A 14,990-nucleotide genomic window follows, 5' to 3' on the forward strand; every position below is an offset into this window, starting at 1 on the left:
AAAAAAGAAATGATCTTTCTTTAAGAAATTATCCTATTATTATGATAGTCTTATTTTTCTAGCAACTAGTAAAATCTAGTACTAAAACATGTATTTCAGAAAAAATATTTTATATGTACAATATCTAATAACATCACTCCTTTCTCTATAAACATATATATCAGTCCTAAAATTATAAGGAAAATGGACATTAATTAAATTATTAATTTAAATTATTAATTATATTTATTCATAATTTAAATTAATGAAATCATCATTTAGTTCAGTATTCCCAATATTATAAATCCTAAATATCATTAAGAGAATGTTTAAAGATAACTTTCAAGTAATTAAAAAGTTTATGCAACTTTTCTCATATAAAACATCATTAAGCTAATTGACATCTTTGAAATAACTATGCATGGAATACATCAATGAAACCTATTTTATATTAATATCACTCATCATCCAATATCCATAACAAAATAAATAACATATTGATATCCACTTACTGCAATCTCTCTACAAGCCGACATGGATATTCCTGTGCCTTCAATTTGCTTCAATGCATATTCCTTTTCATCTTTTCTGCATATGAACAAAAAAAATTATTTTTTCTAAACATTATTTTTAGACTCAAAATTATAACTACAAAAACAATAAAAATGCACTAGTCTCTCAGTGATACGTAAACACTCTCACTATGCATGCACTGCTTACTGCTTCTGATAATATTTCAACTACAGAAATATGAAATACCAAAAAAAAAAAAAAAATTCATGTCACAATGAAAACACTAGACAGAGCCAAAATACAAAATTCAAAATTGAAACATGATACTAAACACAGCACTAGTTTCAAAAAGTAAACAAGCATAAATATAAACTCAAGCATACTGCAAGATAATTCTACTGCTGTCTTAATTATCTGGAATCTATGAAAGCATTCTGTTATAAACATTAACTGCAAAAATAAATGATAGATGCAAACTTCTATATTTGTTTAAAGTAACTTTATAGTATAAGATCTATTTAATAGGAAGGAAGAGCTATAGCCATTTGGACACCCTAGTTCTAACCTAGGATAGGGGGCGTTCAAAAGCATAAGACCTCAACCAAAAGCCTTGGAAAGACTTTAAAACTGTAGCCACCAACATCTCATTCTCAAGAACTCCAGGAAATCCTAGTAGTTACAGCGAATTTTCCAAATAATGTAGGTAGGTTTAGGAATTCTGGGAAATGCCAGTAGTTACCAGGGTGCTCAACCAAGGGAAGACAGCAGTTCAATAATAATAATAATAATAATAATAATGATACCCTCCATGAAAAAACAGTATCACATGAGCGGCCAGAGCAACACAATATCCATGGGGTATTGACATCAGAACCGGCCATAGCGAAATGTCAAAAATGTGGTTCATATTGTGGGTTGTTCTAATAAAAGTATTGTCCGTGCCCTCTGAGTTTTGTCTTTGATTATACTGGAGCCTCAACAAGCTTTATCATGTCATGATGGTTCTCTCAAATGATAGCACCTAAATGGTGCCACATTGGTCCTATGTACCTATTCCTTATTTTCCCCATTCTGTGTTTACTAGCAGATGAAGCAGTTTAAGAGGTTTTTGATAATATGCATTTTAAAACATCATTTTACGCGCCTTTTAAAGATTTTCACAATCATCTATGTTTTGGGCAAATAAGTGAATTATAGTTACTTCCTCCCATAATCCGTTTGAAAATTACATCCATTTTTCTTCCACTATATGGCATTCAGGAAATAATTAAGCCTCATTTTAACAAACAGAAAACACACAAGATACATCAACAGAATAGACTGTTATGCAATTATTAAAACGATAATCATGACTGTCATCAGAAACATGGAAAATGTTTACTATGTATTAGTGAGAAAACACATATTTTACCATATAAAAATATACATATATATAGACATATGCTGAAAATGATATAAAAAATGAAAATCAGTTGTGTTGAATGTAGGAACTTAAGCTAATTAACTTTCATGCTAATGTTATATTGTCTTTTAAATCAGAATTAGAGGGAAAAAGAAAAAAGCCAAAATAATTTGACCCTCTGAAAACAGTCCCCTATTAAAACAGTCTTTAGTATTTTCAAAGTAATATCTTAGTCATGTTTTAAAAAGCAAAGTCAAAACTAGGGAAAGTTTAAGTGATCATTTTATCCTTTTTCTCTATCCTGTTTCCTCCAAACATAAAGCTAGACTTTTTTCAGACCAGCCAGAAGCCACTAAGAAGTACACACAGCAGGTGACTGAATGTAATTAAAGCCAAATGTCCCCACCACCTTAAATATATGTGTTGGTATGCATGGAGAACACTTATATCTGAGATGCTTAACGCAATGCTTACAATGTGAATTTCACATTTAGTAATTAATTTAACTACCAAGTATATATTGCTAAATATTTAAGAAATGTATTAAATTCTGAAAACAAAATTACATAAGTTTTTGGCAAAACTTTCAATGAAATCATAATTTTTTCAAACAAAAATATTTCAATCCCCAGTTCCCTAAATGAAGTGCTCCAGAAGCTCATGTAATTGCATGGTTTTATTTTTAATACAGTAAAGAATATTACACAATCTGGATAGGTTATCGTTGCTATGGAAACTATAAGATTTTTTTTTTGCAGTAAGTCAAAAAGTGCAAAATTAACACATCACATTAATGACTTTTGAATTTCACATCCAGTCTGTCAAAAGAATTTGAAAGCTTGAGCAGAAGAAACTGAAGCATGGGCCTTTACTATGAATTATATGGATGGGATCTAGGAACAAATCCGGTAATTATTTCACTTAATAAGTTTAAATATAACTTCCATCTGCTAAATTAGCTAAATACTCAAAGATCTGCAAACTTAAGATTTACCTGCAGCTTTGGAATTGAGGGGGAAAAAAGTGCGCGTATCCTGACCGTTTCTCTTGTGTATTAACTGTCAGACAATAAGTGATAATGTGGCACCTCTGAGGTTCAAAGGTTACAAAGAAGTGACAGAACCCAGCAGGCACATGGGACGCACGTTCACCACTGTACTATGTCAATGCCAGTCTTTGGTCAGATGCCAATAACTTAGTTTTGAAAACTACAGATGCATCCTTTCCCACAATGCCCACAAACATTTCAATGATTAGCACATGGGGCAGAGACGCTTTATTGCTCTCAGTCGATGGGAGTGTTGCCCCTCTTGGGGACCTTCTCCAAGTGGTGATAATTCATACCCCACAGCTTATGTCTCTCAGACACACATAACATTAAGTATCATAAAGATATAATTTGTTCTTTTATATGACAAGGCTGAAAAGCAGGTGAACCTAGTGAACCTGCCCTGCACTGCTATGACAGCCTGGCTTTTAGAGGCAGCTTACTTCTTTCTTAAAAGTATTTCAACATTACTTTTACTTTTAAATAAAATACTTTATTATTGGGGTGCCTGGGTGGTTCAGTCGGTTGAGCGTCCGACTTCGGCTCAGATCATGATCTCGCGGTTCGTGAGTTCCAGCCCCGCATCAGGCTCTGTGCTGACAGCTCAGAGCCTGGAGCCTGCTTGGGATTCCGTGTCTCCTCTTCTCTCTGACCCTCCCCTGCTCATGCTCTGTCTCTTCGTAATAAATAAACGTTAAAAAAATTTATAAAAAAATAAAACTTTATTATTTACTGTAATAAAGACAGACAAAGCAATTGCAAAATCTTCAGAGAAACTGCTTTCTGAATTTTAGTGCACATTAAGTATTATGGTTAGAGTAACTGCTTATTGAAAATAATCAAAGGAAAAAATTTTTTAAAAAGGGGGTGGGGGAGGTGGGCACTGGGGTCTCTCAGGTGGTTAAGTATCTGACTGCAGTTCAGGTCACGATCTCCTGGTCCGTGAGTTCGACCACCGCATCAGGCTCTGTGCTGCAGCTTGGAGCCTGGAGCCTGGAGCCTGCTTCAGATTCTGTGTCTCCCTCTCTCTCTCTGCCCCTCCCACTCGTGCTCAGTCTCTGTCTCTCAAAAATGAATAAATGTTTTAAAAGATTTAAAAAAAAAGAAAAAAGAAAGGAGGTTACTAAATAAATCCAGGAAGAATCAAAAATATATAAATCTTGGGGCGCCTGGGTGGCTCAGTCGGTTAAGTGTCTGACTTCGGCTCAGGTCATGATCTCACTGTCTGTGGGTTCTAGCCCCACATCGGGCTCTGTGCTGACAGCTCAGAGCCCGGAACCTCCTTTGGATTCTATGTCTCCTCCTCTCTCTGCCCCTCCCATGCTCATGCTCTCTGTCTCTCAATAATAAATAAATGTTAAAATAAATAAATAAAAAATATATATATATATAAATTTGTAACATAAACATGGATATATTTAATATGTAACTTTTTAAATTTAAAGACATTACTTCTAGGGGCGCCTGGGTGGCGCAGTCGGTTAAGCGTCCGACTTCAGCCAGGTCACGATCTCGTGGTCCGTGAGTTCGGGCCCCGCGTCGGGCTCTGGGCTGATGGCTCAGAGCCTGGAGCCTGTTTCTGATTCTGTGTCTCCCTCTCTCTCTGCCCCTCCCCCGTTCATGCTCTGTCTCTCTCTGTCCCAAAAATAAATAAACGTTGAAAATAAATAAATAAATAAATAAATAAATAAATAAATAAAATAAAGACATTTCTTCTATATGGCTGTAATGTATATCAAAACCATGTGGGCTTCGCTGTCAGTAGTGACAAAGAAAAACAATTATTCAACAGGAACATTATGTAATAACAAAATAGAAAAACAAATTTGGCAGAGACTGCAATTCTATTAAATTTTCCATCAGAGACACTATGTTCTGGAAAACCCGTGATGCAAGCAATTCTATAGTTAGTAGAAAATATAAGAAGCACGTATTTGCACAAATTGTAGAAACTGTTGTCTTAAAATGAAAGCTTCGTCCCAGGCAGAAAACCAGGCTCAGTAGAATTTAAATGTAATTCAGGGAAGAATTTCTCAAGCCTAAAGAAGCAAGTTCAGGAACATCTCTTAAATAAAATATTAGGAACTGGTTTAACGAAAAAAGATAGTCTTATACCTTTCATTCATGTCCCAATTTGGTAGCCAGCCTCCAATCACTTTTAGCAAGGTGAAGCATCATTCAGCAGCCTATATGTACAAGTATAGTTAAGGTCTGGCCAAAACTTTATTTCTTGGCCCAAATCATGGCCCAAAGCTTTTTGATTCCTATCAATAATACTACCAGGGCACCTGGGTGACTTAGTTGATTGAACATCGAACTCTTGATTTCGGCTCAGGCCATGATCCCAGGGTCGTGGGATTGAGCCCCACATCAGACTCCACACTGAGTGTGTAGCCTACTTAAAATTCTCTTTCTCTCCCTCTGTGCCTCTCTCCAACCTGTGCTTTTTCTCACTCTCTAAAAAAAAAAAAAAAAAAAAAAAAAATAATAATAATAATAATAATAATAATGTGTCCAGATCAGCCCTGGACCATCTTTGGTCCTAAGGATCTATGACAGACAAAAAAAAATTAGAAGCATCTTTTAAGATAAGATGAGGAAATTCAAACTCAAGCAAGGCTGAAATAAAAATTTAAGTCTTCAAACTAACAGAGTTAAATCTCTTTGTTGTTGTTGTTTAGAAGGAAAGCCAAAAAAGGCTTACTATTTTAACATCAGCCAACAAACAACTACTGAGTAAATATAATATGTCCCAATATGTGCCAAATTCTAAGGATGAACAAAATTAGAGACTGACTACCCAGACATCATGGAGTTCACAATCTACCTGGAAAGAGATTCTGGGTGGGTAGGAAATATAAACAAATAATTCTGATATGACTTCCACTGTATCCAAGAAGTATGCATAACAGGCACAGAGAGAATGACAACAGTATTTCTTTCAGAGCTTTAGGGAAGGTAACTTAACTACACAAGTGATGCCTTTAGGGGAGGAGTTTCCCCAGCAGAGAAGTGATGAAGGGGTCAGAGAATTGGAGGCAGAAGTATAGCATGAGAAAAATAACAGAGGAAACTACTAATATTCAGTATGGCTGGAAGCTGGGTCATGATACCAAGGAGCAAGAGAAGGTTAGAAAAGTAAAGGGAAGGGACCCTGTGAGTCCTGCAAAAAGCCTGTGTTTCATATATCAATAGTGGGCAGCAAAATGTTTTTAGAACAAAGTATGTGTTAACAGATCTTTGCACAGAAAGATAACTGTGGTAACTACAAACTGGTGGCAAAGCAAACATTTGGGAGTTTGCATCAAATATCCAGATAAGAGAAGATGAAGAAGCAGATTAGAACAGTAGCAGAGGAGAACAAAACGGACTCAAAAGACATTTCTGAGTCAGAACTGACAGAACTTAGTACAAATTTGATTCTGTAGGTGAAAGGAAGACTCTGAAGACAGATAAAGTTTCCAATTTGTCTAATTATGTAAACAACACCCCCACCCAGAAAAATGATGGCATGAATAAATGGAGACCAGGGGATATCAGATTTTATGGTAAAGACAATGAAAGTCATGTATGAAGATTAATCTTATTAGGAAGGACTGAGATCAGAGGTGTGAAAAACAATTAGGACATTGCAGCAATGTAAGTGTGAGCAGGTAAGGACCTGGAATAGTTTTCTACACCTTAGCTCCAAAACAGGTTTAAGACAACTCTGTTAAACCCTCTTCCTTTTATTTATTTTTTTTTTTAATTTTTTTTTCAACGTTTATTTATTTTTGGGACAGAGAGAGACAGAGCATGAACGGGGGAGGGGCAGAGAGAGAGGGAGACACAGAATCGGAAACAGGCTCCAGGCTCTGAGCCATCAGCCCAGAGCCCCACGCGGGGCTCGAACTCACGGACCGCGAGATCGTGACCTGGCTGAAGTCGGACGCTTAACCGACTGCGCCACCCAGGCGCCCCAACCCTCTTCCTTTTAAAGATGGGGAAGCTAAGCAAGCAGCCAGGAGAAGAGCTGAGACTAAATCTTCCAGTTCCAAGTCCAACACTCTCCATAATAGAGTGGTCACAGTAAGACTGGAGAAGAGAAGGGACACTTGTGACCATCATTCTACTTTGTGTTTGTTTTATTTTTGTTTTTGTTTTTTTAGAGAGCAAGAGCATGAGTGGAGAAGAGGGGCAGAGGGAGAAAGAAAGAATCCCATGCAGGCTCCACACTCAGCATGGAGCTCGATGCAGGACTTGATCCCACAACCCTGGGATCATGACCTAAGCAGAAATCAAGAGTCGGACACTCAACTGACTGAGCCACCCAGGTGCCTTGTGACAGTCATTGTAAAAAAAAATTTAATGTTTATTTATTTTTAAGACAGAGACAGAGTGTGAATGGGGGAGAGGCAGAGAGAGAGGGAGACACAGAACCCAAAACAGGCTCCAGGCTCTGAGCTATCAGCACAGAACCCAATGTGGGGCTCATAAACCCATAAACCGCAAGATCATGACCGAAGCTGAAGTCGGATGCTTAATTGACTGAGCCACCCAGGCGCCCCTTGTGACAGTCATTCTAGAAGAGGAATTGGTAGGACCAAATTAATAAGCAATGAAGATGAAGAAGGCTAAAGCAAGAAGTGTGAGGTTCTGGGCTTGGTTGATGATATCACTAATAACAAGACTTGGGCAGATCTTAGAAGGTTCTTCAGCTCATTAAGGATTCTTTTAGATAGAAAGAAACTCCAGTGGGGCAACTGGGTGGCTCAGTCGGTTAAGCATCCAACTTCAGCTCAGGTCATGATCTCACGGTTCGTGAGCCCAAGTCCCACATCCAGCTCTGCACTGACAGTGAGTAGCCTGTTTGGGATTCCCTCTCTCTCCCTCTCTCTCCCTCTCTCTCCCTCTCTCTCTCTCTCTCTCTCTCTGTTCTCCCCCCCCCCCCCCCCCACCTTGTGCTCTCTCTCTCCAAATAAATAAACTTAAAAAAATGTGTTTTAATAGGGGCACCTAGGTGGCTCAGTTAAGTGTCCGACTTTGGCTCGGGTCATGATCTCACGGTTCGTGAATTTGAGCCCCGCATGGGGCTCTGTGCTGCCAGCTCAGAGCCTGGAGCCTGCTTCCGATCCTGTCTCCCTGTCTCTCTGCCCCTCTTCCGCTCGTGCACTGTCTGTCTCTCAAAAATAAGTTAATTTAAAAAACATTTTTAAAAATTTTAATAAAAAACAGAATTCAGATAATGATATCATCGGAAATACAGTATCCAAGATAGTACAGTATTACCAGTTTTTATGAGTAGGTGCTATCAATAAGGCACTCTTCCAACAATATGACACCTGAGTCCTGCCAACAAATTTTTCTTCAAGAATGCTGACATAAATCAATATCCTATCCCTTTCTTTTAATATATGGTAATTTGGCTTAGCAGATTGAAAGGCTTGCACATCACTCATGGAAAAGAAAAAGATACATGGAATAATATTTGGAAAAACAAAAACCAAAAAAGATCATTTAGTTTTATGTTGGTATCATTCTGAGTGACCCGATACCATTGATTCAGTATTCAGCCAGTCTAATAGTAACAATTCCTTATTTGGAAACTCTTTCCTTTATAATACCATAACATTTTTAAATTTCTTACCATGAAATTTTCCGAAAATGAAAAACAAATGGCAGTGATATTCTATGTATCTGTCTACACAGCTTCAACAATTATCACCACATGGCCAGTCTCACTTCCACTGCCTCCCCTCTTCTTGATTATTTTGAAACAAAACCCGGCATGTCATTTCACTCATAAGTAGTTCAACACCATAATATTTTTAATTATCAGGAGTATTTTTGTTTAAAGAAGTCTGAAATATTAAAGATCTTGTTAACACAAGTTACTCTTAATATTTTGTATTCCCCTTATTAATGGAAAATGTCAAATACGACTAGCATCTTTTTTATGCTTTCATCTATCAAATATTTCATTTACTCATTCTCTAAATACCACCAAATACAATAATAGTCCCCTTATTCAAGTTCAGGATTCTCTTGCAACACAGAAATTTAACAACAGTTTTTGTTTTTGTTTTGCCTTCATTCTTAGAAAAATTGCCTTTATTTAGGTTCTTTTCTCAAAAACCGATTAATGCATCTCTTTCTCTAAAAAAACAATCCTCATTTTATACTATTCCTTCATTTAGAATTCCAATTCAGATAAACATTTACTGTTTAATTTAAAGGTTCTAAAATGATAAAATTTCAGAAACTCCTATTACAGCAAATTCTTATTGCTCAGAAGTGATTTTAATTAAAACAGATCTACGGTAATGCTTTAAGATTTAAGGTGTCAAGGTGTTAAGTTTAAAGTATAAATAACTGGGACGCCTAGCTGGCTCAGTTGGAAGAGTCGTGACTCTTGATCTGGGGACGGTGAGTTAGAGCCCCATGTTGGGTGTAAAAATTACTAAAAAAAAAAAAAAAAAAAAAAAAATTAAAACATAAATAAGGACTGTATTACACAAAAGTAATTATTAGCAAATATTTAGTGTAAACGAAAGCTTTAATATAAGATATTATCTTCCTAAAGAGAATTCATGAATCTCAAGTCATACTTCCTTGCTAGAGTTTAATATGGCAAGTAATGCCAGACTCACCTTCCAGAAATATTTTACTAAGAATGTGCTATGCGCCAAGGCATTGCATTGTGTTGGGCTCTAGGAACAGTAGAAGAACAAGATAATCCTTTCCCTTGTGAACCTTTACACTGAGACACACAAGCAAGTGACACGATCTGATAAGCACTATAGAAGATGCATATGCAAAGCACATCAGATAAAGAATGGAAAGAAGGCTTTGGTTCTGGTGGAGGGGATAGATAGAGGGCTATCAGCTACATAATTTTCAAAGGGAAAATGTGAGTGGACCTTAAGAGATGAGCAAGATTTCATTAAGCAAAGAAGAGGTGCCAGGGCCTTATGGACACCAGAAATGCAGGGACAGTCCGAAGATTAAAATCTATGCTATATTCAAGAAACTGGCAGGAGACCTGCATAGCTAGAACATAATAGACGAAATAAGAATGAAAAGAACAGAATAGAATTAGCAGAGTCTTATACAGTATGCTTATAAGTTGGCATTTTCACTGTATAATGGGAAGCCATCAGAGGCTTCCAAGCAAGAGAAACATATGATCAAACAGGTATTCTCAACAAGCAGATAGTGTGCAGGATGGATCAGCAGATTTAAAACCAGAGGTCGGGAAAACATTGTAAAAGTTCTGGCAAGCGTTGATAAGGACCAAAATCAGAGTACATATAGTTAAGAATGGAAGGAATGCATGCTAGAGGCATTCCAGAGATAGACTCATCTACTGTGGCCAAATATATATAGGCACACTGTAGGCATTAAAGAAATATTTGATGAGTAAATGTGTATGCACATGTGTGTATGTATATGAGAGAGAGCTGAACAGCCAGAAAAGCAGCTAAAGATCACTGACGTTCCTAGCCAGTGTTGTCACAGTGAAAACAGGGCCATTTATACTATACCTTCTACAATCCGCCTCCTCAATAAATAATAATACCGACAATGAGCCAGTTTGCAAGTAGAGAATAAATTCATTTTGGACATGGTGGTTCTGAAGTGGCTACTGGATAGCCAGAAGAAGATGAACAAAAGCTAATAACAGAAATGGAATTTGGAAAAGAAAATATTACTACACAGGCAACTGTTAAAACTATAGATGTAAATGCGATTACAAGTTGGGGCGCCTGGGTGGCTCAATCGGTTGAGTGTCTGACTTGGGCTCAGGTCATGATCTCATGGTTTGTGAGTTCAAGCCCAGTGTTGGGCTCTATGCTGACAGCTCAGAGCCTGGAGCCTGCTTCAGTTTCTGTGTCTCCCTCTCTCTCTGCCCCTCCCCTGCTCGTGCTCTGTCTCTCTCTCTCTCAAAAATAAACATTAAAAAAAATATTAAAAAAAAAAGTAAATGTGATTACAAGAGAAAGTGCTCAGTAGAAAAAAAGAGCTGAAAATGGTGACCATTGCTCTTTCACATCATGGTACCTAATTACCAGGGTAAACTGACAGTGTTCATAGCACAGGTAAAGGGACTCATAGGCTTCCCCTGCTCCAAAACCCGCTGGTGGCCAAAGAACTTAAAGAATTAATAATAGGACCCACAACCCATTGATAGCACCCATGCCCCTGGGGTTGGTAAGCCCTTCTCTAGTAAATGCCACCTTCTAACAGGCTGCAGGAGGAGAAACTTTCAAAAGACCTTGATATTAGGCAAATCTAGATGTGAGACACTCTACAAGAAAATTGGCCTGGTTCCTAAAAAGAAAAAAAAAAGGTAAAATGGGGAAGGAGTCTATTTAGGACATGTAACAACCAAATATTGTGTATGAGAATCTTGACTAGACTGTGGTTCAAATAAAAACAGCTACCCCGAATAGCCAAAGTAATGCTGAAACAGAAAACCAAAGCTGGAGGCATCACAATTCCAGACTTCAAGCTGTATTACAAAGCTATAATCATCAAGACAGTATGGTAATGGCACAAAAACAGACACATAGGTCAATGGAACAGAATAGAGAAGCCAGAAATGGACCCACAAACATTTGAGTCCCGCATCAGGCTCTGTGCTGACAAGTTCAGAGCCTGGAGCATGCTTGGGATTCTGTCTCCATCTCTCTAAGCTCCTCCCCAATTCAGGCACGCTCTCTCTCTCTCTCTCTCTCTCAAAAATAAACATTAAAAAAATTTTTTTTAATTAAAAGAAAAAAGAAATGGACCCACAAACATATGGCCAACTAATCTTTAACAAAGCAGGAAAGAATATGCAATGGAAATAAGACACTCAGTTCAGCAAATGATGGGAAAACTGAACAGCAACATGCAGAAGAATGGATCTGGACTATTTTCTTACACCATACACAAAAATAAACTCAAAATGGATGAAAGACCTAAATATGAGACAATAAACCATCAAAATCCTACATGAGAAAATAGGCAACAACCTCTTTGATACAGCCACAGCAACTTCTTACTCGACACGTCTCCACAGGCAAGGCAAACAAAAGCAAAAATGAACTTCTGGAACCTCATCAAGATAAACAACTTCTGTACAGCAAAGGAAATAATCAGCAAAACTAAAAGGCAACCAAGAGAATGGGAGAAGATATTTGCAAATGACATATCAGATAAAGGGTTAGTATCTAAAATCTATAAAGAACTTACCAAACTCAACACCCAAAAAACAAATAATCCAGTGAACAAATGGGCAAAAGACAGGAATAGACACTTTTCCAAAAAAGACATCCAGATGGTCAACCAACACATGAAAAGATGCTCAACATAACTCATCAGAGAAATACAAATCAAAACACAATGAGATACAATGTGAAAGAACCTGTCAGAATGGCTAAAATGGAAAACTCAGGCAACAACAGATGTTGGCGAGGATGCGGAGAAAGGGGAACCCTTTTGCACTGCTGGTGGGAATGCAAACTGGTGCAGCCACTCTGGAGAACAGTATGGAGGTTTCTCAAAAAATTAAAAAAGAGAGCCACCCTACAACCCAGCAATTGCACTAGTAGGTATTTATCCAAAGAATACAAAAATGCTGATTCAAAGGGGCACATGTACTCCAGGTTTATAGTAGCACTAACAACAACAGCCAAATTACAGAAAAAGCCCAAATACACATTGACTGATGAATGGATAAAGAAGATGTGGTAAATATATACAATGGAATATTACTCTGTAATCAGAAAGAATGAAATCTTGCCATTTGCAACAACGTGGATGGAACTAGAAGTGTATGATGCTAAGCGAAATAAGTCAGTCAGAGAAAGACAAATATATGATTTCACTCATATGTGAAATTTAAGAAATAAATCAGATGAACACAGGGAAAGGGAAGGAAGAATAAGATTAAAAACAGAGAGGGAGGCAAACCATAAGAGACTCTTAAATACAGAGAACAAACTGAGGGTTACTGGAGGGGTGTTGGGTTGGGTAGGAGGATGGGCTAAATGGGTGATGGCCATTAAGGAGGGCACTTGTTATATATAAGCACTGGGTGTTATACGTAAGTGACCAATCACTAAATTCTACTCCCGAAACCATTATTACACTATATGTCAACTAACTTGGATTTAAATAAAAGGGAAAAAAAAAACAGCTAAAAAGCTTTATTTGTAGGACAGCAGTGAAAATCCATAGACTAGATGTTATTTTATCATGGCTAATTTAATTTTTTAATTTTTATTTTATTAATTTTCTTTTTTTTTTTAAGTTTCTATTTATTTATTTTGAGAGAGAGCAGAGGAAGGGCAGAGAGAAAGGGAGAGGGACAATCCCAAGCAGGCTTCATGCTGACAGCACAGAGTCCAATGCAGGGCTCAATCCAATGAACTGTGAGATCATGACCTGAGCCAAAATTGAGTCAGATGCTTAACTGACTGAGCCACTCAGGCACCCTGTGTTTTATTAATTTCCTTAAGTAGAGGATAATGGTATGATGGTTATACAGAATATCCTCATTGTCAGGAGATACACATTCAAGTATTTTGGGGTGGCATGTCATGACACTGGCAGCTTAATTTCAAATGGTCAATGTCAGCAAAAGACACACACACTATATATACATATATATATATGTATATATATGTATATAGACACACACAGAGTGAGAGATAAAGAACTACAGAAAAATGGTAACAAGACTGAAATCTAGGTGGAGGGTGTGTGGATGTTCATTGTTCTACAGTTTAAACTTTTCCGCTTTTACAAAACTTTTCTTAATTTAAAAAAAAAAACGAAGAACAAAGTAACAAGCAGTAGTTAGCAAGTTAAAAGAAAAATAAGGAAGTTGTATACAAAAGCCAAAAGACAAGTATTAAAACGTAGCTGGGCAAAAGCATCCAATGTAGAAGCAAAGGCAAAGAGGAGGGAATGGAGGAAAGCTGGTCGTATTTGGCAGCTGCTGGTGTTTCACAAGACCATGGACCAGTAGATTATGCACTTTGCGCTCAAACTCTCTCAAGGACTGTACTGTACTCTACTTTGTTATTAGAATTACTTGGAATTGACTCATGTCTTTTTTCCCCATCTCCAAATGAGGAAGGAGACTATCTTACTCATTTCTCTTTATTTTTTAGGAGCTAACAAAGTGCCTTGCAAATAGTAGAAACTAAACATTTGTTGCACTGAAATAAATGTTTTTATTAGTCTTGATCAACTTAAAAAAATATTTTCAGCATAATAGAAAACCTGGAAAATTTTATTTCTTTAAAAGTTTATTTGGAGAGAGCAGGGGAAAGAGAGAGAGGGAAGGAGGGAAAGAGGGAGAGAGAATGAGTAGGGGAGGGACAGACAGAGGGAGAGAGAGAGAATCCCAAGCAGGCTCCAGGCTGTCAGCACAGAGCCCGATGTGGGGCTCAATCTCATGAAACCTGGGATCCTGACCTAAGCCGAAATCAAGAGTTGGATGCTTAACCAACTGAGCCACCCAGGCTCCATTTAATTTTTTTTTTTTTAAGTGAACTCTACACCCAGCGTGGGGCTTGAACTTACAACCCCAAGATCAAGAACCGCATGCTCTACCAACTAAGCCAGCCAGGCACCCCACAAACACCAGTAGTTTTAATGGAAAAGTCATCATATCTAAAAAAAATAACCAGAAAGCAAACTATCTCCTTCTAGGAGGAAAGGAGAAAAATAGAAATTACTTTCTCATTCTCAAATCTAGCACTGTCAGGTGAGATACGAGAACAACAACTTGCTCCTTTTAGGCACATTTTCCTATTTCTGTCTTCACAAGATCATCCCAAATCATAAGTCTCAATGAAAAATAAATACTCAGAAGACAAATTAAGAGTCAAGATTGTGACCAGGGCACAGGGCTACAAGAGCACCTGGCTCCAGGGGTCCCAAACAGAGCAGGATAGGCCACATGCCGATCTCTCTTTCACCAGAGAAAGGGAAATAAGTGGTGAGGAACAAGAAAAGAATTCTATTCCAGGAGGCCAATGCCCAGAAGACAGCGGACTAGCATCCCGAAGACTG

At 37.6% G+C, this 14,990-nt stretch overlaps 1 protein-coding gene across 8 annotated transcripts in view; it reads right to left on the bottom strand.

The window, feature by feature from the left end:
* The window catches only part of CDK19 (cyclin dependent kinase 19), a 196,413-nt gene that overhangs the window by 123,158 nt on the left and 58,265 nt on the right, over positions 1 to 14,990 (bottom strand). For all 8 annotated transcript variants that reach the window (XM_045499282.1, XM_045499283.1, XM_045499284.1 and 5 more), the window contains one exon: positions 492 to 567. In XM_045499282.1, coding sequence (XP_045355238.1) covers positions 492 to 567 — 76 coding nt within the window. The remainder of the gene's footprint in view (positions 1 to 491; positions 568 to 14,990) is intronic.

This window comes from Leopardus geoffroyi, chromosome B2 (assembly GCF_018350155.1).
Source record: "Leopardus geoffroyi isolate Oge1 chromosome B2, O.geoffroyi_Oge1_pat1.0, whole genome shotgun sequence".
NCBI classification, from domain to species: Eukaryota; Metazoa; Chordata; class Mammalia; order Carnivora; family Felidae; genus Leopardus; species Leopardus geoffroyi.